The following is a 27,226-nucleotide window of genomic DNA, read 5'->3' on the forward strand; positions in this document are numbered from 1 at the left end:
GAGAGGATATTTCCTATGGTGGGAGTAGATAGGGTGGATGTGGAGAGGATATTTCCTATGGTGGGAGTAGATAGGGTGGATGTGGAGAGGATATTTCCTATGGTGGGAGTAGATAGGGTGGATGTGGAGAGGATATTTCCTATGGTGGGAGTAGATAGGGTGGATGTGGAGAGGATATTACCTATGGTGGGAGTAGATAGGGTGGATGTGGAGAGGATATTTCCTATGGTGGGAGTAGATAGGGTGGATGTGGAGAGGATATTTCCTATGGTGGGAGTAGATAGGGTGGATGTGGAGAGAATATTACCTATGGTGGGAGTAGATAGGGTGGATGTGGAGAGGATATTTCCTATGGTGGGAGTAGATAGGGTGGATGTGGAGAGGATATTTCCTATGGTGGGAGTAGATAGGGAGGATGTGGAGAGGATATTTCCTATGGTGGGAGTAGATAGGGTGGATGTGGAGATGGTGTTACCTATGGTGGGAGTAGATAGGGTGGATGTGGAGAGGGTAATTCCTATGGTGGAAGTAGATAGGGTGGATGTGGAGAGGGTGTTACCTATGGTGGGAGTAGATAGGGTGGATGCGGTGAGGATGTTTCCTGTGGTGGGAGTCGATAGGGTGGATGTGGAGAGGGTGTAACCTCTGCTGGCAGTAGATAGGGTGGATGTGGAGAGGGTGTTACCTATGGTGGGAGTAGATATGGTGGATGCGGTGAGGATGTTTCCTGTGGTAGGAGAAGATAGGGTGGATGTGGAGAGGGTGTTACCTATGGGGGGAGTAGATAGGGTGGATGTGGAGAGGGTGTTACCTATGGGGGGAGTAGATAGGGTGGATGTGGAGAGGGTATTTCCTATGGTGGGAGCAGATAGGGTGGATGTGGAGAGGATATTTCCTATGGTGGGAGTAGACAGGGTGGATGTGGAGATGGTGTTACCTATGGTGGGAGTAGATCGGGTGGATGTGGAGAGGGTATTTCCTATGGTGGGAGCAGATAGGGTGGATGTGGAGAGGATATTTCCAATGGTGGGAGCAGATAGGGTGGATGTGGAGAGGATATTTCCTATGGTGGGAGTAGATAGGGTGGATGTCGAGAGGGAGTTACCTATGGTGGGAGCCGATAGGGTGGATGTCGAGAGGGTGTTACCTATGGTGGGAGTAGATAGGGTGGAAGTGGAGAGGATATTTCCTATGGTGGGAGTAGATAGGGCGGATGTGGAGAGGATATTTCCTATGGTGGGAGTAGATAGGGTGGATGTGGAGAGGATATTTCCTATGGTGGGAGTAGATAGGGAGGATGTGGAGAGGATATTTCCTATGGTGGGAGTAGATAGGGTGGATGTGGAGAGGATATTTCCTATGGTGGGAGTAGATAGGGAGGATGTGGAGAGGATATTTCCTCTGGTGGGAGTAGATAGGGTGGATGTGGAGATGGTGTTACCTATGGTGGGAGTAGATAGGGTGGATGTGGAGAGGGTAATTCCTATGGTGGAAGTAGATAGGGTGGATGTGGAGAGGGTGTTACCTATGGTGGGAGTAGATAGGGTGGATGCGGTGAGGATGTTTCCTGTGGTGGGAGTCGATAGGGTGGATGTGGAGAGGGTGTAACCTCTGCTGGCAGTAGATAGGGTGGATGTGGAGAGGGTGTTACCTATGGTGGGAGTAGATAGGGTGGATGCGGTGAGGATGTTTCCTGTGGTGGGAGAAGATAGGGTGGATGTGGAGAGGTTGTTACCTATGGTGGGAGTAGATAGGGTGGATGTGGAGAGGGTGTTACTTATGGTGGGAGTAGATGGGTGGATGTGAAGAGGATATTTCCTATGGTGGGAGTAGGTAGGGTGGATGTGGAGAGGATATTTCCTATGGTGGGAGCAGATGGTTGGATGTGAAGAGGATATTTCCTATGGTGGGAGTAGGTAGGGTGGATGTGGAGAGGACATTTCCTATGGTGGGAGTAGATAGGGTGGATGTGGAGAGGGTATTTCCTATGGTGGGAGCAGATAGGGTGGATGTGGAGAGGATATTTCCTATGGTGGGAGTAGACAAGCTGGATGTGGAGATGGTGTTACCTATGGTGAGAGTAGATAGGGTGGATGTGGAGAGGGTATTTCCTATGGTGGGAGCAGATAGGGTGGATGTGGAGAGGATATTTCCAATGGTGGGAGCAGATAGGGTGGATGTGGAGAGGATATTTCCTATGGTGGGAGTAGATGGGGTGGATGTGGAGATGGTGTTACCTATGGAGGGAGTAGATAGGGTGGATGTGGAGAGGGTGTTACCTATGGTGGGAGTAGATAGGGTGGATGTGGAGAGGGTGTAACCTCTGGTGGCAGTAGATAGGGTGGATGTGGAGAGGGTGTTACCTATGGTGGGAGTAGATAGGGTGGATGCGGTGAGGATGTTTCCTGTGGTGGGAGAAGATAGGGTGGATGTGGAGAGGGTGTTACCTATGGTGGGAGTAGATAGGGTGGATGTGGAGAGGGTGTTACTTATGGTGGGAGTAGATAGGGTGGATGTGGAGAGGGTGTTGCCTATGGTGGGAATAGATAGGGTGGATGTGGAGAGGATATTTCCTATGGTGGGAGTAGATGGGTGGATGTGAAGAGGATATTTCCTATGGTGGGAGTAGGTAGGGTGGATGTGGAGAGGATATTTCCTATGGTGGGAGCAGATAGGGTGGATGTGGAGAGCGTATTTCCTATGGTGGGAGTAGATAGGGTGGATGTATAGAGGGTGTTACCTATGGTGGGAGTAGATAGGGTGGATGTGGAGAGGATTTCTCCTATGGTGGGAGTAGATAGGGTGGATGTGGAGAGGGTGTTACCTATGGGGGGAGTAGATAGGGTGGATGTGGAGAGGGTGTTACCTATGGGGGGAGTAGATAGTGTGGATGTGGAGAGGGTATTTCCTATGGTGGGAGCAGATAGGGTGGATGTGGAGAGGATATTTCCTATGGTGGGAGTAGACAGGGTGGATGTGGAGATGGTGTTACCTATGGTGGGAGTAGATCGGGTGGATGTGGAGAGGGTGTAACCTCTGCTGGCAGTAGATAGGGTGGATGTGGAGAGGGTGTTACCTATGGTGGGAGTAGATAGGGTGGATGCGGTGAGGATGTTTCCTGTGGTGGGAGAAGATAGGGTGGATGTGGAGAGGTTGTTACCTATGGTGGGAGTAGATAGGGTGGATGTGGAGAGGGTGTTACTTATGGTGGGAGTAGATGGGTGGATGTGAAGAGGATATTTCCTATGGTGGGAGTAGGTAGGGTGGATGTGGAGAGGATATTTCCTATGGTGGGAGCAGATGGGTGGATGTGAAGAGGATATTTCCTATGGTGGGAGTAGGTAGGGTGGATGTGGAGAGGACATTTCCTATGGTGGGAGTAGATAGGATGGATGTGGAGAGGGTATTTCCTATGGTGGGAGTAGATAGGGTGGATGTATAGAGGGTGTTACCTATGGTGGGAGTAGATAGGGTGGATGTGGAGAGGATTTCTCCTATGGTGGGAGTAGATAGGGTGGATGTGGAGAGGGTGTTACCTATGGGGGGAGTAGATAGGGTGGATGTGGAGAGGGTATTTCCTATGGTGGGAGCAGATAGGGTGGATGTGGAGAGGATATTTCCTATGGTGGGAGTAGACAAGCTGGATGTGGAGATGGTGTTACCTATGGTGAGAGTAGATAGGGTGGATGTGGAGAGGGTATTTCCTATGGTGGGAGCAGATAGGGTGGATGTGGAGAGGATATTTCCAATGGTGGGAGCAGATAGGGTGGATGTGGAGAGGATATTTCCAATGGTGGGAGCAGATATGGTGGATGTGGAGAGGATATTTCCTATGGTGGGAGTAGATAGGGTGGATGTCGAGAGGGAGTTACCTATGGGGGGAGTAGATAGGGTGGATGTGGAGAGGGTGTTACCTATGGTGGGAGTAGATAGGGTGGATGTGGAGAGGATATTACCTATGGTGGGAGTAGATAGGGTGGATGTGGAGAGGATATTTCCTATGGTGGGAGTAGATAGGGTGGATGTGGAGAGGATATTTCCTATGGTGGGAGTAGATAGGGTGGATGTGGAGAGGATATTTCCTATGGTGGGAGTAGATAGGGTGGATGTGGAGAGGATATTTCCTATGGTGGGAGTAGATAGGGTGGATGTGGAGAGGATATTACCTATGGTGGGAGTAGATAGGGTGGATGTGGAGAGGATATTTCCTATGGTGGGAGTAGATAGGGTGGATGTGGAGAGGATATTTCCTATGGTGGGAGTAGATAGGGTGGATGTGGAGAGAATATTACCTATGGTGGGAGTAGATAGGGTGGATGTGGAGAGGATATTTCCTATGGTGGGAGTAGATAGGGTGGATGTGGAGAGGATATTTCCTATGGTGGGAGTAGATAGGGAGGATGTGGAGAGGATATTTCCTATGGTGGGAGTAGATAGGGTGGATGTGGAGAGGATATTTCCTATGGTGGGAGTAGATAGGGAGGATGTGGAGAGGATATTTCCTCTGGTGGGAGTAGATAGGGTGGATGTGGAGATGGTGTTACCTATGGTGGGAGTAGATAGGGTGGATGTGGAGAGGGTAATTCCTATGGTGGAAGTAGATAGGGTGGATGTGGAGAGGGTGTTACCTATGGTGGGAGTAGATAGGGTGGATGCGGTGAGGATGTTTCCTGTGGTGGGAGTCGATAGGGTGGATGTGGAGAGGGTGTAACCTCTGCTTGCAGTAGATAGGGTGGATGTGGAGAGGGTGTTACCTATGGTGGGAGTAGATATGGTGGATGCGGTGAGGATGTTTCCTGTGGTGGGAGAAGATAGGGTGGATGTGGAGAGGGTGTTACCTATGGGGGGAGTAGATAGGGTGGATGTGGAGAGGGTGTTACCTATGGGGGGAGTAGATAGGGTGGATGTGGAGAGGGTATTTCCTATGGTGGGAGCAGATAGGGTGGATGTGGAGAGGATATTTCCTATGGTGGGAGTAGACAGGGTGGATGTGGAGATGGTGTTACCTATGGTGGGAGTAGATCGGGTGGATGTGGAGAGGGTGTAACCTCTGCTGGCAGTAGATAGGGTGGATGTGGAGAGGGTGTTACCTATGGTGGGAGTAGATAGGGTGGATGCGGTGAGGATGTTTCCTGTGGTGGGAGAAGATAGGGTGGATGTGGAGAGGTTGTTACCTATGGTGGGAGTAGATAGGGTGGATGTGGAGAGGGTGTTACTTATGGTGGGAGTAGATGGGTGGATGTGAAGAGGATATTTCCTATGGTGGGAGTAGGTAGGGTGGATGTGGAGAGGATATTTCCTATGGTGGGAGCAGATGGGTGGATGTGAAGAGGATATTTCCTATGGTGGGAGTAGGTAGGGTGGATGTGGAGAGGACATTTCCTATGGTGGGAGTAGATAGGGTGGATGTGGAGAGGATTTCTCCTATGGTGGGAGTAGATAGGGTGGATGTGGAGAGGGTGTTACCTATGGGGGGAGTAGATAGGGTGGATGTGGAGAGGGTATTTCCTATGGTGGGAGCAGATAGGGTGGATGTGGAGAGGATATTTCCTATGGTGGGAGTAGACAAGCTGGATGTGGAGATGGTGTTACCTATGGTGAGAGTAGATAGGGTGGATGTGGAGAGGGTATTTCCTATGGTGGGAGCAGATAGGGTGGATGTGGAGAGGATATTTCCAATGGTGGGAGCAGATAGGGTGGATGTGGAGAGGATATTTCCTATGGTGGGAGTAGATGGGGTGGATGTGGAGATGGTGTTACCTATGGAGGGAGTAGATAGGGTGGATGTGGAGAGGGTGTTACCTATGGTGGGAGTAGATAGGGTGGATGTGGAGAGGGTGTAACCTCTGGTGGCAGTAGATAGGGTGGATGTGGAGAGGGTGTTACCTATGGTGGGAGTAGATAGGGTGGATGCGGTGAGGATGTTTCCTGTGGTGGGAGAAGATAGGGTGGATGTGGAGAGGGTGTTACCTATGGTGGGAGTAGATAGGGTGGATGTGGAGAGGGTGTTACTTATGGTGGGAGTAGATAGGGTGGATGTGGAGAGGGTGTTGCCTATGGTGGGAGTAGATAGGGTGGATGTGGAGAGGATATTTCCTATGGTGGGAGTAGATGGGTGGATGTGAAGAGGATATTTCCTATGGTGGGAGTAGGTAGGGTGGATGTGGAGAGCGTATTTCCTATGGTGGGAGTAGATAGGGTGGATGTGGAGAGGGTGTTACTTATGGTGGGAGTAGATAGGGTGGATGTGGAGAGGGTGTTGCCTATGGTGGGAGTAGATAGGGTGGATGTGGAGAGGATATTTCCTATGGTGGGAGTAGATGGGTGGATGTGAAGAGGATATTTCCTATGGTGGGAGCAGATAGGGTGGATGTGGAGAGCGTATTTCCTATGGTGGGAGTAGATAGGGTGGATGTATAGAGGGTGTTACCTATGGTGGGAGTAGATAGGGTGGATGTGGAGAGGATTTCTCCTATGGTGGGAGTAGATAGGGTGGATGTGGAGAGGGTGTTACCTATGGGGGGAGTAGATAGGGTGGATGTGGAGAGGGTGTTACCTATGGGGGGAGTAGATAGTGTGGATGTGGAGAGGGTATTTCCTATGGTGGGAGCAGATAGGGTGGATGTGGAGAGGATATTTCCTATGGTGGGAGTAGACAGGGTGGATGTGGAGATGGTGTTACCTATGGTGGGAGTAGATCGGGTGGATGTGGAGAGGGTATTTCCTATGGTGGGAGCAGATAGGGTGGATGTGGAGAGGATATTTCCAATGGTGGGAGCAGATAGGGTGGATGTGGAGAGGGTGTTACCTATGGTGGGAGTAGATAGGGTGGATGTGGAGAGGGTGTAACCTATGGGGGGAGTAGATAGGGTGGATGTGGAGAGGGTGTTACCTATGGGGGGAGTAGATAGTGTGGATGTGGAGAGGGTATTTCCTATGGTGGGAGCAGATAGGGTGGATGTGGAGAGGATATTTCCTATGGTGGGAGTAGACAGGGTGGATGTGGAGATGGTGTTACCTATGGTGGGAGTAGATCGGGTGGATGTGGAGAGGGTATTTCCTATGGTGGGAGCAGATAGGGTGGATGTGGAGAGGATATTTCCAATGGTGGGAGCAGATAGGGTGGATGTGGAGAGGGTGTTACCTATGGTGGGAGTAGACAGGGTGGATGTGGAGATGGTGTTACCTATGGTGGGAGTAGATCGGGTGGATGTGGAGAGGGTATTTCCTATGGTGGGAGCAGATAGGGTGGATGTGGAGAGGATATTTCCAATGGTGGGAGCAGATAGGGTGGATGTGGAGAGGGTGTTACCTATGGTGGGAGAAGATAGGGTGGATGTGGAGAGGGTGTTACCTATGGTGGGAGTAGATAGGGTGGATGTGGAGAGGGTGTTACTTATGGTGGGAGTAGATAGGGTGGATGTAGAGAGGGTGTTGCCTATGGTGGGAGTAGATAGGGTGGATGTGGAGAGGATATTTCCTATGGTGGGAGTAGATGGGTGGATGTGAAGAGGATATTTCCTATGGTGGGAGTAGGTAGGGTGGATGTGGAGAGGATATTTCCTATGGTGGGAGTAGACAAGCTGGATGTGGAGATGGTGTTACCTATGGTGAGAGTAGATAGGGTGGATGTGGAGAGGGTATTTCCTATGGTGGGAGCAGATAGGGTGGATGTGGAGAGGATATTTCCAATGGTGGGAGCAGATAGGGTGGATGTGGAGAGGATATTTCCTATGGTGGGAGTAGATGGGGTGGATGTGGAGATGGTGTTACCTATGGAGGGAGTAGATAGGGTGGATGTGGAGAGGGTGTTACCTATGGTGGGAGTAGATAGGGTGGATGTGGAGAGGGTGTAACCTCTGGTGGCAGTAGATAGGGTGGATGTGGAGAGGGTGTTACCTATGGTGGGAGTAGATAGGGTGGATGCGGTGAGGATGTTTCCTGTGGTGGGAGAAGATAGGGTGGATGTGGAGAGGGTGTTACCTATGGTGGGAGTAGATAGGGTGGATGTGGAGAGGGTGTTACTTATGGTGGGAGTAGATAGGGTGGATGTGGAGAGGGTGTTGCCTATGGTGGGAGTAGATAGGGTGGATGTGGAGAGGATATTTCCTATGGTGGGAGTAGATGGGTGGATGTGAAGAGGATATTTCCTATGGTGGGAGTAGGTAGGGTGGATGTGGAGAGGATATTTCCTATGGTGGGAGCAGATAGGGTGGATGTGGAGAGCGTATTTCCTATGGTGGGAGTAGATAGGGTGGATGTATAGAGGGTGTTACCTATGGTGGGAGTAGATAGGGTGGATGTGGAGAGGATTTCTCCTATGGTGGGAGTAGATAGGGTGGATGTGGAGAGGGTGTTACCTATGGGGGGAGTAGATAGGGTGGATGTGGAGAGGGTGTTACCTATGGGGGGAGTAGATAGTGTGGATGTGGAGAGGGTATTTCCTATGGTGGGAGCAGATAGGGTGGATGTGGAGAGGATATTTCCTATGGTGGGAGTAGACAGGGTGGATGTGGAGATGGTGTTACCTATGGTGGGAGTAGATCGGGTGGATGTGGAGAGGGTATTTCCTATGGTGGGAGCAGATAGGGTGGATGTGGAGAGGATATTTCCAATGGTGGGAGCAGATAGGGTGGATGTGGAGAGGATATTTCCAATGGTGGGAGCAGATATGGTGGATGTGGAGAGGATATTTCCTATGGTGGGAGTAGATAGGGTGGATGTCGAGAGGGAGTTACCTATGGGGGGAGTAGATAGGGTGGATGTGGAGAGGGTGTTACCTATGGTGGGAGTAGATAGGGTGGATGTGGAGAGGATATTACCTATGGTGGGAGTAGATAGGGTGGATGTGGAGAGGATATTTCCTATGGTGGGAGTAGATAGGGTGGATGTGGAGAGGATATTTCCTATGGTGGGAGTAGATAGGGTGGATGTGGAGAGGATATTTCCTATGGTGGGAGTAGATAGGGTGGATGTGGAGAGGATATTTCCTATGGTGGGAGTAGATAGGGTGGATGTGGAGAGGATATTACCTATGGTGGGAGTAGATAGGGTGGATGTGGAGAGGATATTTCCTATGGTGGGAGTAGATAGGGTGGATGTGGAGAGGATATTTCCTATGGTGGGAGTAGATAGGGTGGATGTGGAGAGAATATTACCTATGGTGGGAGTAGATAGGGTGGATGTGGAGAGGATATTTCCTATGGTGGGAGTAGATAGGGTGGATGTGGAGAGGATATTTCCTATGGTGGGAGTAGATAGGGAGGATGTGGAGAGGATATTTCCTATGGTGGGAGTAGATAGGGTGGATGTGGAGAGGATATTTCCTATGGTGGGAGTAGATAGGGAGGATGTGGAGAGGATATTTCCTCTGGTGGGAGTAGATAGGGTGGATGTGGAGATGGTGTTACCTATGGTGGGAGTAGATAGGGTGGATGTGGAGAGGGTAATTCCTATGGTGGAAGTAGATAGGGTGGATGTGGAGAGGGTGTTACCTATGGTGGGAGTAGATAGGGTGGATGCGGTGAGGATGTTTCCTGTGGTGGGAGTCGATAGGGTGGATGTGGAGAGGGTGTAACCTCTGCTGGCAGTAGATAGGGTGGATGTGGAGAGGGTGTTACCTATGGTGGGAGTAGATATGGTGGATGCGGTGAGGATGTTTCCTGTGGTGGGAGAAGATAGGGTGGATGTGGAGAGGGTGTTACCTATGGGGGGAGTAGATAGGGTGGATGTGGAGAGGGTGTTACCTATGGGGGGAGTAGATAGGGTGGATGTGGAGAGGGTATTTCCTATGGTGGGAGCAGATAGGGTGGATGTGGAGAGGATATTTCCTATGGTGGGAGTAGACAGGGTGGATGTGGAGATGGTGTTACCTATGGTGGGAGTAGATCGGGTGGATGTGGAGAGGGTATTTCCTATGGTGGGAGCAGATAGGGTGGATGTGGAGAGGATATTTCCAATGGTGGGAGCAGATAGGGTGGATGTGGAGAGGATATTTCCTATGGTGGGAGTAGATAGGGTGGATGTCGAGAGGGAGTTACCTATGGTGGGAGCCGATAGGGTGGATGTCGAGAGGGTGTTACCTATGGTGGGAGTAGATAGGGTGGAAGTGGAGAGGATATTTCCTATGGTGGGAGTAGATAGGGCGGATGTGGAGAGGATATTTCCTATGGTGGGAGTAGATAGGGTGGATGTGGAGAGGATATTTCCTATGGTGGGAGTAGATAGGGAGGATGTGGAGAGGATATTTCCTATGGTGGGAGTAGATAGGGTGGATGTGGAGAGGATATTTCCTATGGTGGGAGTAGATAGGGAGGATGTGGAGAGGATATTTCCTCTGGTGGGAGTAGATAGGGTGGATGTGGAGATGGTGTTACCTATGGTGGGAGTAGATAGGGTGGATGTGGAGAGGGTAATTCCTATGGTGGAAGTAGATAGGGTGGATGTGGAGAGGGTGTTACCTATGGTGGGAGTAGATAGGGTGGATGCGGTGAGGATGTTTCCTGTGGTGGGAGTCGATAGGGTGGATGTGGAGAGGGTGTAACCTCTGCTGGCAGTAGATAGGGTGGATGTGGAGAGGGTGTTACCTATGGTGGGAGTAGATAGGGTGGATGCGGTGAGGATGTTTCCTGTGGTGGGAGAAGATAGGGTGGATGTGGAGAGGTTGTTACCTATGGTGGGAGTAGATAGGGTGGATGTGGAGAGGGTGTTACTTATGGTGGGAGTAGATGGGTGGATGTGAAGAGGATATTTCCTATGGTGGGAGTAGGTAGGGTGGATGTGGAGAGGATATTTCCTATGGTGGGAGCAGATGGGTGGATGTGAAGAGGATATTTCCTATGGTGGGAGTAGGTAGGGTGGATGTGAAGAGGACATTTCCTATGGTGGGAGTAGATAGGGTGGATGTGGAGAGGGTATTTCCTATGGTGGGAGTAGATAGGGTGGATGTATAGAGGGTGTTACCTATGGTGGGAGTAGATAGGGTGGATGTGGAGAGGATTTCTCCTATGGTGGGAGTAGATAGGGTGGATGTGGAGAGGGTGTTACCTATGGGGGGAGTAGATAGGGTGGATGTGGAGAGGGTATTTCCTATGGTGGGAGCAGATAGGGTGGATGTGGAGAGGATATTTCCTATGGTGGGAGTAGACAAGCTGGATGTGGAGATGGTGTTACCTATGGTGAGAGTAGATAGGGTGGATGTGGAGAGGGTATTTCCTATGGTGGGAGCAGATAGGGTGGATGTGGAGAGGATATTTCCAATGGTGGGAGCAGATAGGGTGGATGTGGAGAGGATATTTCCTATGGTGGGAGTAGATGGGGTGGATGTGGAGATGGTGTTACCTATGGAGGGAGTAGATAGGGTGGATGTGGAGAGGGTGTTACCTATGGTGGGAGTAGATAGGGTGGATGTGGAGAGGGTGTAACCTCTGGTGGGAGTAGATAGAGTGGATGCGGTGAGGATGTTTCCTGTGGTGGGAGAAGATAGGGTGGATGTGGAGAGGGTGTTACCTATGGTGGGAGTAGATAGGGTGGATGTGGAGAGGGTGTTACTTATGGTGGGAGTAGATAGGGTGGATGTGGAGAGGGTGTTGCCTATGGTGGGAGTAGATAGGGTGGATGTGGAGAGGATATTTCCTATGGTGGGAGTAGATGGGTGGATGTGAAGAGGATATTTCCTATGGTGGGAGTAGGTAGGGTGGATGTGGAGAGGATATTTCCTATGGTGGGAGCAGATAGGGTGGATGTGGAGAGCGTATTTCCTATGGTGGGAGTAGATAGGGTGGATGTATAGAGGGTGTTACCTATGGTGGGAGTAGATAGGGTGGATGTGGAGAGGATTTCTCCTATGGTGGGAGTAGATAGGGTGGATGTGGAGAGGGTGTTACCTATGGGGGGAGTAGATAGGGTGGATGTGGAGAGGGTGTTACCTATGGGGGGAGTAGATAGTGTGGATGTGGAGAGGGTATTTCCTATGGTGGGAGCAGATAGGGTGGATGTGGAGAGGATATTTCCTATGGTGGGAGTAGACAGGGTGGATGTGGAGATGGTGTTACCTATGGTGGGAGTAGATCGGGTGGATGTGGAGAGGGTATTTCCTATGGTGGGAGCAGATAGGGTGGATGTGGAGAGGATATTTCCAATGGTGGGAGCAGATAGGGTGGATGTGGAGAGGGTGTTACCTATGGTGGGAGTAGATAGGGTGGATGTGGAGAGGGTGTAACCTCTGGTGACAGTAGATAGGGTGGATGTGGAGAGGGTGTTACCTATGGTGGGAGTAGATAGGGTGGATGCGGTGAGGATGTTTCCTGTGGTGGGAGAAGATGGGGTGGATGTGGAGAGGGTGTTACCTATGGTGGGAGTAGATAGGGTGGATGTGGAGAGGGTGTTACTTATGGTGGGAGTAGATAGGGTGGATGTGGAGAGGGTGTTGCCTATGGTGGGAGTAGATAGGGTGGATGTGGAGAGGATATTTCCTATGGTGGGAGTAGATGGGTGGATGTGAAGAGGATATTTCCTATGGTGGGAGTAGGTAGGGTGGATGTGGAGAGGATATTTCCTATGGTGGGAGCAGATAGGGTGGATGTGGAGAGGGTATTTCCTATGGTGGGAGTAGATAGGGTGGATGTGGAGATGGTGTTACCTATGGTGGGAGTAGATAGGGTGGATGTGGAGAGGGTGTTACCTATGGTGGGAGTAGATAGGGTGGATGTGGAGAGGGTGTAACCTCTGGTGGCAGTAGATAGGGTGGATGTGGAGAGGATATTTCCTATGGTGGGAGTAGATGGGTGGATGTGGAGAGGATATTTCCTATGGTGGGAGCAGATAGGGTGGATGTATAGAGGGTGTTACCTATGGTGGGAGTAGATAGGGTGGACGTGGTGAGGATATTTCCTATGGTGGGAGCAGATAGGGTGGATGTATAGAGGGTGTTACCTATGGTGGGAGTAGATAGGGTGGACGTGGAGAGGATATTTCCTATGGTGGGAGTAGATAGGGTGGATGTGGAGAGGATATTTCCTATGGTGGGAGTAGATGGGTGGATGTGGAGAGGATATTTCCTATGGTGGGAGCAGATTGGGTGGATGTATAGAGGGTGTTACCTATGGTGGGAGTAGATAGGGTGGACGTGGAGAGGATATTTCCTATGGTGGGAGTAGATAGGGTAGATGCGGAGAGGATATTTCCTATGGTGGAAGTAGATAGGGTAGGTGTGGAGAGGATATTTCCTATGGTGGGAGTAGATAGGGTGGATGTATAGAGGGTGTTACCTATGGTGGGAGTAGATAGGGTGGATGTGGAGAGGGTATTTCCTATGGTGGGAGTAGATAGGGTGGATGTGGAGAGGGTATTTCCTATGGTGGGAGTAGATAGGGTGCATGTGGAGAGGGTGTTACCTATGGTGGGAGCAGATAGGGTGGATGCGGTGAGGATGTTTCCTGTGGTGGGAGTCGATAGGGTGGATGTGGAGTGGATATTTCCTATGGTGGGAGTAGATAGGGTGGATGTGCAGAGGGTGTTACCTATGGTGGGAGTAGATAGGGTGGATGTGGAGAGGATGTTTCCTATGGTGGGAGTAGATTGGGTGGATGTGGTGAGGATGTTTCCCATGCTGGGAGTAGATAGGGTGGATGTGGAGAGGGTGTTACCTATGGTGGGAGTAGATAGGATGGATGTGGAGAGGGTGTTACCTATGGTGGGAGTAGATAGGGTGGATGTGGAGAGGATGTTTCCTGTGGTGGGAGCCGATAGGGTGGATGTGGAGAGGGCGTTACCTATGGTGGGAGTAGATAGGGTGGATGTGGAGAGGATGTTTCCTATGGTGGGACTAGATAGGGTGGATGTGGAGAGGGTATTTCCTATGGTGGGAGTAGATAGGGTGGATGTGGAGAGGGTATTTCCCATGGTGGGATTAGATAGGATGGATGTGGAGAGGGTGTTACCTATGGTGGGAGTAGATAGGGTGGATGTGGATAGGGTATTTCCTATGGTGGGAGTAGATAGGGTGGATGTGGAGAGGGTGTTACCTATGGTGGGAGTATATAGGGTGGATGTGGACAGGATATTTCCTATGGTGGGAGTATATAGGGTGGATGTGGAGAGGATATTACCTATGGTGGTGGTAGATGTGGAGAGGATGTTTCCTATGGTGGGGGTACCTGGAACTAGGGGGCACTGCTTTAAAATTGAGGGGCGACCCTTTAGAACAGGAGGTGAGGAGGAATTTTTTAAAAATCGTAGTACTGAATGTGCAGAATGCTCTGCCACAGATTGCGGTGGAGGCCAAGTCCATTGGTGTATTTAATGCAGAAGTAGATATTTAACATGAGGAAATCTGCAGATGCTGTTCATTCAAGCACCAAACACAAAATGCTGGTGGAACGCAGCAGGCCAGGCAGCCTCTATAGGGAGAAACACTGTCGATGTTTCGGGCCAAGACCCTTCATCCGGACTCCTTCGTCAGTTCTGACGAAGTGTATCGGCCTGAAAGGTCGACACTGTTTCTCCCTATAGATGCTGCCTGGCCTGCTGTGTTCCACCAGCATTTTGTGTGTGTTGTTTGAATTTCCAGCATCTGCAGATTTCCTTGTGTTTGCGAGATAATGCTTAAGGTTTTTTAGGCACTAGTCAGGCCACACAGAGTACCGTCAGCAGTTTTGGGCCCCGTATCTCTGAAAGGTTGTGTTGTCATTGGAGACAGTCCAGAGGAAGTTCACGAGGATGATTCTGGGAATGAAACGGTTAACATATGAGCAAAGTTTGGCAGCTTTGGGCCTGTACTCAATGGAATTTAGAAGAAAGCCGGGAGATCTCATTGAAATCTACTAAATATTGAAAGGACTGGATAAGGTGGATGTGGAGACAATGTTTCCCATGGTGGGGCGTGTCCAGATGTAGAGGGCACAACTTCCAAACTGAGGGGGAACTCTTTAGAACAGAGGTAAAGAGGAAATTTACAGCCGGAGGGTAGTGGATCTGCGGAATGCTCTGCAGCTGTGGAGGCCAAGTACGTAGGTATATTGAAAGCGAAAATGGATAGTTTCCTGATCAGTCAGGGCATCAGAGATTGTGGTGAGAAGGCAGGTGCTTGTTGTTGAGTGGGATCCGTGATCAGTCATGATGGAATGGCGGAGCACACTTGATTGGCTGAATGGCCTAATTCTGCATCTATATCTTATGGTCTACGGGTCAGGCCCATTTGCATCACTCCGACCCACCCACACAGCCTCTGACGGACTCGTAAACATTGCGTCTCGGAATTCCCCAGTGGATTTGCAGACTCTCCCACTGCTCCTCGACTCCTGGACAGTGATTATGAATAAGATACCAGCCAGCACAAACCGGGGCCTGTGCTCGAAGGGCTGGACGCAGAATGCCAGACCGTCGGTCACTCACCTGCAGCACCATTTTGGAGCGGACTCTGTTGGTGACCTGATGAATCACCTGTGCGTTGAGGCTGCCCGTGTTGTCCATGTCGCCAACCAACACTGGAAACGCCTGTAACACGGCACAACACAGTTACACCTTCAGAGCACAGGTACAATGAATCAGGAGATCCCCGCTCCCAGGGATCTGTTATATCAAGTCCCCAAAGCCCTGGATTAGATCCCCAGCTGCAACCCCCTCTCAGGATTCTGTTATTCTTTATATAACCCCCCCCCCACCTGCCCCCTGGAGCAGATCCTTAACCACATTGTGTACACCACTTGCCAGCCCCTCTCCAAACACCCGACGCATCCCACACGCGTTGAGCTTCCTGCTCTGTCCTGGCCTTCGCACCATGAAGTGTGTGAGAACCGTACCTCAGCTGGACTAATCTGCTTGCTGCCGACGTACGTGGCTCCGAAATGATAGCTGGACTCCGCCATTGTGCTGAGAGAGACGGTGTGATTGACCTGCGGAAGGAAGGAAGAGTAACATTAGGCAACAACACACAGGACAAGCCTGATTTACTAATGAGCCGTACCACCCAGATTCCACCAACCTAATCGCAGGACTATTTTGAAAGATCCAACAGCAGGCTCATCGGCCCACAGAGTCTGTGCTGGCCACCACCCACTCTTGCTCACGTCCCTCATCTGCCCCTCACCCGCCGATCCCATATGTAACTGGGACACGGGAAGGAACTGGAGCCCCCAGAGGAAAACCTACGGGATCACAGAGAGAACATGCGAACACCAAAGAGTGGCAAAGGTGGGGATCGAACCTGGGTCTCTGGGATCTGGGAGAGCCTCTTCCCACTGCGCAGTCGCCACCTACACCAAAGGCGTCACAGTGCAGGGGTGGTGAGGACGGAGTGTAACACATCAGAATGGGGGAGGTGGTCAGTGCTACACACAGGGATATATCACCTAAATCTGTCGGACAGCTGCCAGCCCCTTGAGTTGCCATAACCCACCTGGAAATGATTACTCAGTCCCTTGTTGACGATGAGCTTCACTCCCTCCATCTGGATCGGGAAGAGCTCTGCAAGGAGGAGGAGAGATCAGAACATGCTCGATCCGCACCAGTACCGTACCCCGGTGTTACACAGTGACAGACACATCCCCACCGGTACCGTACCCCTGTGTTATACAATGACAGACCCATCCCCACCGGTACTGTACCCCGGTGTTATACAGTGACAGACCCGTCCCCGCCGGTACTGTACCCCGGTGTTATACAGTGACAGACCCGTCCCCACCGGTACTGTACCCCGGTGTTATACAGTGACAGACCCGTCCCCACCGGTACTGTACCCCGGTGTTATACAGTGACAGACCCGTCCCCGCCGGTACCGTACCCCGGTGTTATACAGTGACAGACCCGTCCCCACCGGTACCGTACCCCGGTGTTATACAGTGACAGACCCATCCCCACTGGTACCGTACCCCTGTGTCAGACAGTGACAGACCCATCCCCACCGGCACCGCACCCTGGTGTTATACAGTGACAGACCCGTCCCCACCGGTACCGTACCCCGGTGTTATACAGTGACAGACCCATCCCCACCGGTACCGTACCCCGGTGTTACACAGTGACAGACCCATCCCCACCGGTACTGTACCCAGGTGTTACACAGAGACAGACCCGTCCCCACCGGTACTGTACCCCATTGTTATACAGTGACAGACCCATCCCCACTGGTACCGTACCCCTGTGTCAGACAGTGACAGACCCGTCCCCACCGGCACCGTACCCCGGTGTTACACAGTGACAGACCCGTCCCCACCGGTACCGTACCCCTGTGTTACACAGTGACAGACCCATCCCCACCGGTACCGTACCCCGGTGTTACACAGTGACAGACCCATCCCCACTGGTACCGTACCCCTGTGTTATACAGTGACAGACCCATCCCCACCGGCACCGTACCCCAGTGTTACTCAGTGACAGACCCGTCCCCACCGGTACCGTACCCCGGTGTTACACAGTGACTGACCCGTCCCCACCGGTACCGTACCCCGGTGTTACACAGAGACAGACCCGTCCCCACCGGTACTGTACCCCATTGTTATACAGTGACAGACCCATCCCCACCAGTACCATACCCCGGTGTTATACGGTGACAGACTCGTCCCCAGCAGTACCGTATCCCTGTGTTATACAGTGTCAGACCCATCCCCACCGGTACCGTATCCCTGTGTTATACAGTGACAGACCCATCCCCACCGGTACCGTATCCCTGTGTTATACAGTGTCAGACCCATCCCCACCGGTACCGTATCCCTGTGTTATACAGTGACAGACCCGTCCCCACCGGTACCGTACCCCGGTGTTACACAGTGACAGACCCATCCCCACTGGTACCGTACTCCTGTGTTATACAGTGTCAGACCCATCCCCACCGGCACCGTACCCCGGTGTTATACAGTGTCAGACCCATCCCCACCGGCACCGTACCCCGGTGTTATACAGTGACAGACCCGTCCCCACCGGTACCGTACCCCGGTGTTATACAGTGTCAGACCCGTCCCCACTGGTACTGTACTCCATTGTTATACAGTGACAGACCCATCCCCACCGGTACCGTACCCCTGTGTTATACGGTTACAGACTCGTCCCCACCGGTACCGTACCCCATTGTTATACAGTGACAGACCCGTCCCCACCGGTACCGTACCCCTGTGTTATACAGTGTCAGACCCATCCCCACCGGCACCGTACCCCTGTGTTATACAGTGACAGACCCATCCCCACCGGTACTGTACCCCATTGTTATACAGTGACAGACCCATCCCCACCGGTACCGTACCCCTGTGTTATACGGTGACAGACTCGTCCCCACCGGTACTGTACCCCATTGTTATACAGTGACAGACCCATCCCCACCGGTACCGTACCCCTGTGTTATACGGTGACAGACTCGCCCCCACCGGTACTGTACCCCGGTGTTACACAGTGACCGACCCGTCCCCACTGGTACTGTACCCTGGTGTTATACAGTTACCGACCCGTCCCCACTGGTACTGTACCCAGGTGTTATACAGTTACCGACCCGTCCCCACCGGTACTGTACCCCGGTGTTACACAGTGACCGACCCGTCCCCACTGGTACTGTACCCTGGTGTTATACAGTTACCGACCCGTCCCCACTGGTACTGTACCCAGGTGTTATACAGTGACAGGCCCGTCCCCACTGGTACTGTGCCCTGGTGTTATACAATGAAAGACCAGCTGGAGGCTCTTACTGCACCTTGGTGTTACACAGCGACAGTATAACAGAAGTGTTATCCACGTACATTTATCCACATTTAATCCTCTACGAGGCCATTCGACTTTTCTTCCATGCTCTCCCTTTCCCCATCACAACAGCTGATCTCCTCCCCCAGAGCCCTCTACCCTCTCAATATTGGGAAGACCCTCTTGGACACAGGGAGACTGGCGTGGGGGTGGGTATGGGTAGAGAATCTCCGGGATCCCCGACTCTCTAGCTGAAGGAACATCTCTTCAACTATGTCCCGAATAACCAACCCGTCATTCCGAGACAGGGACCCTGGTCTAAGACTCCATACGTGAGGAAAAGCCCCTACCTGCATCACCACCTCATTGAGGCAACGGGAAGAGGACCGTGTAGGAGAAAGTAAGAGGGAAGGGCAGGAAACGATGGTGGTTAAGAGGAGAGGGAGCACTGGGGTAATATAGGGGAGAGGTCACTAGGCTGAAGGGGGTCAGAATGGGATGACCCTGTGCAGAGCGACCGGAGGGGCACATTTCTACCTTTGCACTTGCGGTGACACTCCTCGAAGGTGCCGGGGTTCGGGAGCCCGCCGACACCGCCGGCTCCGCTCCCGTTACCGGTCGCAGGCCCGATCCCCGCCGCCGCCGCCCGCTGCTGCTCCGGGCCCGATACCGGCGGCACTGCGAACCCTGGCGGCACTGAGAAGCCGGCGCCGGGCACGGGTGAGCCAGCCGCAAATACGTTGCCCATGCTCGGGGAGGTGGTTAACCGCCCAGTGCCTAGAGATTGAACTGGCGACTAACTAGGTCTCGCTAATCCCACACCGCCGCTCCCGGCGGCCAACCGGCAGAGATCCACGGTAAGGCACGCAGCGCGGCCAAGCCCGGGGCGCCCTCCTCCCGCCCCACGCCTGGGCCTTCTCCTCCTCCCATTGGCCACTAGCCTCCGCCGACGTCAGCACGCCGCCCTTCCACTGGTCTAATTCCGGTGTCAATCCTAGGCAGAGGTTTGCTTGGCTGACGCTTACCCCCCTCCTTCCTCCCGGCGCCCTAACTTGTGCGTTGCCGCTCGCCCCGCCCCGTTCTAGCCATTGGCTAGTTGCTCGCCACCCGTGACGCCCATTGGCTGTCCGCTCTGCCCGTCAGAAGGGCCTCGTTCCAAGGTAGGTTGAGCGGTGGACCCATGTGCTTGTGAAGGTCAGGAGCCAAGTCGCAGCCATTGCGAATGAATGGGGGAAAGATCGGCGTCGTTCCCGGCCTCCGAGGGTGTGCCAGCGGCGCGGCTGCACGCACGCTGCGGCATGTAATGCTGCAGAGAAGCTGCCGGTCCTGCTGAGGATCGCTTTACTCACTGTCGGTGGCTGGGGTCTGCACATCGTGAGCCGGGGGATGATTGCAGGCCTAAAGCGACTGTAGCAACCTCGGAAAATTGCATTAATCTTTTGAGGAAATAAAACTTCTGGGAAGTTAGCAGAGGGCGGGGCATTGCACTTGGCAATACTGTGAGAGGGCTAGTGTATACTCATAGGGGCAAGTGGCCTCCTTCCCTGTTGTGATCACACGCATCCAAGTGGATTCAGCCCATTAAAGCCCTCCCAACCACTGCTGCCGTAGGGAAGCAGCATCTATCATCAGAGATCCCCAACATCCAGGCCATGCTCTCCCTGCTGCCTTCAGGTATAAAGTACCAGAGCCTCAGGACTCGCAGCACCAGGTTCAAGAACAGTTACTACCTCCAACCATCAGGCTCTTGAACAAAAGGGGATAACTGTACTCACTAGCCCGTCCATTGAGATATTTCCACAGCCAATGATCTCGCGTTAAGGACCCTTGTTACTTTATGTTCTCATTATTTATTACCAGTTGGTTATATTTGCATCTGCACAGCTTGTTGTCTTCTGCACTCGAGTTGATCTTTCATTTGATCCTGTTATAGTTAATACTCTATAGATTTGCAGAGTATACCCACAAAAAACTGAATCCTATTGTATATGGTGACATATATATGTACATTGATTTAAAAAAATTACTGACCTTTGAACTTCTGAAGAGGGAGCGTGGTGTGGAGGGGGGCACAGCAGGAGGGTTGACATGGAGGGAGTGCTGCACTCTCCTTGGTTATATTTACTAATTGACTCTCAGCATCTACTGACCTGTCCTCTAGGGATCTGAGATGATTCAGTAAAGCTGCCACATTCTTGTAAACCCTCATCGACTTCTCTGCCTGCTGCCTCAGGAAAACAGCCAATATGATCAAACACCCCTCAAAACTCAGTCATTCTACCTTCTTCCCGTTCTGTTGGGTAGAAGATTCAAAAGCTCGAGGTCATGCACCACCAGGCTGAAGGGCAGCGTCTATCCCGCTATTATCAGACTCTTGAATGGACACTAAAGATGATCCCACACTCTCCCATCATCAACTGAGTGATAAAGTTACCCCTCCTGTTCTCCCTGAATATTTCATCTTTCACCCTCAACTTTAGTTCCAGTCTCACCCAAACTTGGTGGGAAAAGACTCTAAGCAAACCACACATAATGCTGGAGGAACTCAGCAGGCCGGGCAGCATCCGTGGTAAAGAGTACGGTCAATGTTTCAGGCTGAGACCTGTCATCAGTGCTGATGCTGCCGGACCTGCCGAGTTCCTCCAGCAGGTTGTGTGTGTTGCTCAGGTCTCCAGCGTCTGCACATTCTCTCTTGTTTGTGATCGCAGTAACTCCGTCTATTCCACAGAACTGCACACGTGGCACTGTCTCAGTGTGCTATGTATGGCATGATCACACACCAACCAACCAAGCTTTGCAGATGCCAGGCATCCAAGGCGAAACATAAAATATTGGAGGAAATGAGCAACATCTATGAAAATGAATAAACAGTCAACATTTTGGACCTCTATAGCTTGTTAACATGTGACAATAATAAGCCAATTACCCTTGTCTGCCGGAATAAAGTTCAGTGTAAGACCAGAGGACAGAGCCTCAGAAGGCAGCGACATGTCTTTAGAACAGATGAGGTAGAAAATCAATGTTAGAGGGTGGTGAGTGGAATTTGTTGTCACATCGTTGCATGTATTGAAAATGGAGGTTGATGGGTACTTGATAAGTAAGTGTCAAAGGTTATGGGGGAAAGGCAGGAGAATGGGTTTGAGAAGGATTATAAATCTGCTATAGGGCAGACTCAATGGGCTGAATGGCCTTATTCTGCTCCTATGTCTTATGGCTTTGTAGTTGTGGACTCACTTTTGTGAACTTCAGTTCTGAATGTTGTTGGCTTCCTGTTATTTGCATGAATTGTTTTTTCCCCATACATTTGGTGTTTGACGGTCTTTTTTTAAAGTGGGTTCTACTGGGTTTCGCATTTCCCCCTCCCCCCTCTACTTTCAAATCTCTTACTACCTTTCCTTTCGGTTAGTCCTGACGAAGGGTCTCGGCCCGAAACGTCGACAGTGCTTCTCCCTATAGATGCTGCCTGGCCTGCTGTGTTCCATCAGCATTTTGTGTGTGTTGTTGCTTGAATTTCCAGCATCTGCAGATTTCCTCGTGTTCTGCTGGGTTTGTTTGTTCTATAGCTGCCTGTAAGGACAGAATCTCAAGGTTGAATATAGTGTACGGTCTTTGATAATAAATGTCCTTAGAACTTTGGTCTCATGATTCCTCTAAACTCCAGAGAATATAGACCCATAAGCTCTGGTTAGTGTAGATCCTCCAGTAATGAGCATGGTGACCCTCCCCTGGACTACCCCCAAAGCTCTTCTATCATGTAAGTAAAGGTACCACATCTGTGGAGCTCCCCAGGTAACAGCAGGATACCCAGCCTCGGAATGGCCAAGTTACCTACAGGAGCTGGACTGGCCCTTCACAGACCCACGGAGAACAGGCTTGGTAAAGACTGAAGGTGAGGGTGAACTGTTTTAATCCGGTTCTGAGGGTTCTGATTTAAAGTGTTTAAAGGGGGTGTGTTTGGGGCAAGTCCTGGCAATTTCCAAGTATCCGCATTGTTCTGGGTGGTGCCTGTGTGTTTTCCATCACTGCAGCATTACATCACCATCACAGAACACAGAACAGTACAGCACAGGAACAAGTCCTTTCGCCTTGCCCGTCATGTTGTGCCGAACTAATTAAACTAGTAATTAAATTCCTAACTAAATTAATCCCCTCTGTCTGCACAATCTCCATATCCCTCCAGTCCCCACACATTCATGTGTGTGTCTGACACACAAATCCCCTCTGTCTGCACAATCTCCATATCCCTCCAGTCCCCACACATTCATGTGTGTGTCTGACACACTAATCCCCTCTCTCTACACAATGTCCATATCCCTCCATTCCCCACACATTCAAGTGTGTGTCTGACACACAAATCCCCTCTGTCTACACAATGTCCATATCCCTCCATTCCCCACACATTCATGTGTGTGTCTGACACACAAATCCCCTCTGTCTACACAATGTCCATATCCCTCCATTCCCCACACATTCATGTGTGTGTCTGACACACAAATCCCCTCTGTCTACACAATGTCCATATCCCTCCATTCCCCACACATTCATGTGTGTGTCTGACACACTAATCTCCTCTGTCTACACAATGTCCATATCCCTCCATTCCCCACACATTCATGTGTCTGACACACTTATCCCCTCTGTCTACACAATGTCCATATCCCTCCATTCCCCACACATTCATGTGTCTGACACACTAATCCCCTCTGTCTACACAATGTCCATATCCCTCCATTCCCCACACATTCATGTGTCTAACACACTAATCCCCTTTGTCTACATAAAGTCCATATCCCTCCATTCCCCACACATTCATGTGTCTAACACACTAATCCCCTCTGTCTACACAATCTCCATATCCCTCCAGTCCCCACACATTCATGTGTCTAACACACTAATCCCCTCTGTCTACACAATGTCCATATCCCTCCATTCCCCACACATTCATGTGTCTGACACACAAATCCCCTCTGTCTACACAATGTCCATATCCCTCCATTCCCCACACATTCATGTGTGTGTCTGACACACAAATCCCCTCTGTCTACACAATGTCCATATCCCTCCATTCCCCACACATTCATGTGTGTGTCTGACACACAAATCCCCTCTGTCTACACAATGTCCATATCCCTCCATTCCCCACACATTCATGTGTGTGTCTGACACACTAATCTCCTCTGTCTACACAATGTCCATATCCCTCCATTCCCCACACATTCATGTGTCTGACACACTTATCCCCTCTGTCTACACAATGTCCATATCCCTCCATTCCCCACACATTCATGTGTCTGACACACTAATCCCCTCTGTCTACACAATGTCCATATCCCTCCATTCCCCACACATTCATGTGTCTAACACACTAATCCCCTTTGTCTACATAAAGTCCATATCCCTCCATTCCCCACACATTCATGTGTCTAACACACTAATCCCCTCTGTCTACACAGTCCATATCCCTCCATTCCCCACACATTCATGTGTCTAACACACTAATCCCCTCTGTCTACACAATGTCCATATCCCTCCATTCCCCACACATTCATGTGTCTGACACACTAATCCCCTCTGTCTAGACAATGTCCATATCCCTCCATTCCCCACACATTCATGTGTGTGTCTGACACACAAATCCCCTCTGTCTACACAATGTCCATATCCCTCCATTCCCCACACATTCATGTGTCTAACACACTAATCCCCTCTGTCTACACAGTCCATATCCCTCCATTCCCCACACATTCATGTGTCTAACACACTAATCCCCTCTGTCTACACAATGTCCATATCCCTCCATTCCCCACACATTCATGTGTCTGACACACTAATCCCCTCTGTCTAGACAATGTCCATATCCCTCCATTCCCCACACATTCATGTGTGTGTCTGACACACAAATCCCCTCTGTCTACACAATGTCCATATCCCTCCATTCCGCACACATTCATGTGTGTGTCTGACACACAAATCCCCTCTGTCTACACAATGTCCATATCCCTCCATTCCCCACACATTCATGTGTCTAACACACTAATCCCCTCTGTCTACAAAATGTCCATATCCCTCCATTCCCCACACATTCTGTTCCTCCTGTAATGCGCAATCAGCTCTTGTGATTTTTGGACATTGAGGGAGAGGTTGTTATTTTGGCACCACTGTGTCAGGGTGTCAACCTCTCCTCTAGGCTGTTTCATTACGTCTAGGAATAAGGCCAATCAGTCGTGTCATCTGCGAATTTGGTCAGCAGATTGGAGCTGTGTGTGGCAGCACGGCCATGGGTGTAAAGGGAGTTGAGAAGGGGACTCAGGACACACCCTTGGGGGCATCTGTGTTGAGGATCAGAGGAGCAGAGGTGAGGGAGCCCATCCTTACCACGTGCCGGTGATCCCATCGGAAGTCTGGGATGCAGCTGCACAAGGCGGGGTGCAGACCGAGCACTTAGAGCTTCCTGTCAAGTCTGGAGGGGATTATGGTGTTGAATGCTGAACTGTAGTCCAGGAACGGCATTCTCACGTATGCATCCCTCTTCCCCAGGTGAGTGCGGACGGTGTGGCTATGGGGTCAGCAGTTGACCGGTTCCTTTGGTAGGCGAATTGTAGGGGGTCTACTGCGCGTTGTTGTACCCAGCAGATGCAGCGTTTAACCAACCTCTCAAACCACTTGCTTATAATTGAGGTGAGTGCGACAGGGCGCCAATCGTTCAGGCATGCTACCTCGGTTTTCTTAGGTACAGGGACAATGATGGTCAATTGCATTACATTAGGGAGCTTAATAAGATCTGGGTTATTACACAACACCCAATCGAAGACAGCCTTTCCCTGAAAGCTCAAACACAAGCTGCTCTAAACAGCCATCTTGTAGGTGTTCAAAAACTTCCCTCTCTTGCGATCTGACACCAACCCGATTTTCCCAATCCCCTTGCGTATTGAGTTCCCCCATTACAATGGTGTAACTACCCTTGTTGCTCGCCTCTTCCAGCTCCCTCAGTGACACATCTGGCCACTACTTGGAGGCCGATATATGATTCCCATCATGCTTTGTTTTACCCTTGCAGTTTTTTAGCTCCACCCACAAAGATTCAACATTCTCTGACCCTATGTCATCTCTTTCTAAAGAAGTAATTCTCTTTAACAACAGAGCCACACCACTGCCTATGCCTTCCTGCCTGTCCTTTTGATATAAAGTTTATCCTTTGATGTTAAGCTCCTAACTGTGGCCTTCTTTCAGCCACAACTCAGTGATGCCCACATCATACCGACCAATCTCTAATTACACCAGCAGTTCATCCACCTTATTCTGAATGTTACATGCATTTAAGTACAGCATCTTTAGTCCTGTACTCTTCACCCTTTTGAATTTTGTCTCTGTGGTACAGTTTAACTCTTTGCTCGGTCTGCATTTGTACCCAATCACTGGCTTGTCCTTCCTTACATTCATGTTACATCCATCATCTACTTGCAAACCTGCTGGCTCATCCTCAGCTCTATCATACTGGTTCCCATCCCCCTGACATATTAGTTTAAACCACCCCCAACAGTAAAGATTAGATTAGATTCAACTTTATTGTCATTGTGCTGAGTACAGATACAAAGCCAATGAAATGCAGTTAGCATCTAACCAGAAACGCGAAGAATAGTGTTATTTACAAAATAACTGCAAATAAAAAGTAAGTGCTACAGCACACAAATATAAAAGTACTGAGACAGTACAATATGGGTGCAATACTGCTTAGTGCTGTGACGCGAGGTTCAGCAGGGTCACAGCCTCAGGGAAGTAGCTCTTCCTGTGCCTGGTGGTGTGGGAGCGGAGGCTCCTGTAGCGCCTACCGGATGGGAGGAGAGTAGAAAGTCCATGGTTAGGGTGAGATGCATCCTTCATAATGCTTTTCACCCTGCCCAGGTAGCGTTTATGGTAGATGTTCTCAATGGCGGGCAGTTGGGTGGTGGGCAAACACTAGAATCAATGAGAAACCACCCCCAACAGGACCGAGAACAGCCAATGTGCAAAACACAACAAACAGCAAATACACAGATAAAGGGAACAAAGAAATAATAATAAAATTAATATAGAAATAAATAATAAATATTGAAAACACGAGATGAAGTGTCCTTGAAAGTGAGTCCATAAGTTGTAGGAACAGGTAGTTCAGTGGTTACCTCCTCTGATTCAAGAGGCTGATGGTTGAGGTTGGTGGTAACTGTTTCTGAACTCGGTGGTGTGGATCTGAGGCTCCTGTACCTTCTTTCTGATGGCAGCAGTGAGAGGACGGCATGTCCTGGGTGGTGGGGGGGTGAGTCCTTGATGATAGATGCTGCTTTCTGCAATGTAGATGTGCTCAGTAATGATAATCTGCTAAATTGGAGATCATGTCCAAGTCAGATGTCAATTGTGGGATAAGGATGAAGAATCAATACAGGTTTATAAGGATAATATCTGTTCATGATCCGATATAACCTGGAGCTGCCTGATTCAGGGGACAATGACCCAGGAATACCATCAGAGACTATCAAACATGGAAGCAGAATTAGGCCATTTGGCCCATCGAGTCTGCTTTGCCACTCCA

General features: G+C 50.6%; 1 protein-coding gene across 1 annotated transcript in view; it reads right to left on the reverse strand.

Annotated features, from left to right (window-relative positions):
* Positions 1 to 19,572, reverse strand: part of LOC140731977 (mitochondrial import receptor subunit TOM40 homolog) — an 81,116-nt gene extending 61,544 nt beyond the window's left edge. Inside the window, exons 1-4 of the mRNA XM_073054026.1 lie at positions 19,198 to 19,572; positions 16,397 to 16,464; positions 15,801 to 15,893; positions 15,394 to 15,495 (exon numbers count right to left, since the gene is read on the reverse strand). Coding sequence (XP_072910127.1) covers positions 15,394 to 15,495; positions 15,801 to 15,893; positions 16,397 to 16,464; positions 19,198 to 19,408 — 474 coding nt within the window. The 5' untranslated portion in view covers positions 19,409 to 19,572. The remainder of the gene's footprint in view (positions 1 to 15,393; positions 15,496 to 15,800; positions 15,894 to 16,396; positions 16,465 to 19,197) is intronic.
* Positions 19,573 to 27,226: the final 7,654 nt, after the last annotated feature.

This window comes from Hemitrygon akajei, chromosome 1 (assembly GCF_048418815.1).
Source record: "Hemitrygon akajei chromosome 1, sHemAka1.3, whole genome shotgun sequence".
Classification (NCBI taxonomy): Eukaryota; Metazoa; Chordata; class Chondrichthyes; order Myliobatiformes; family Dasyatidae; genus Hemitrygon; species Hemitrygon akajei.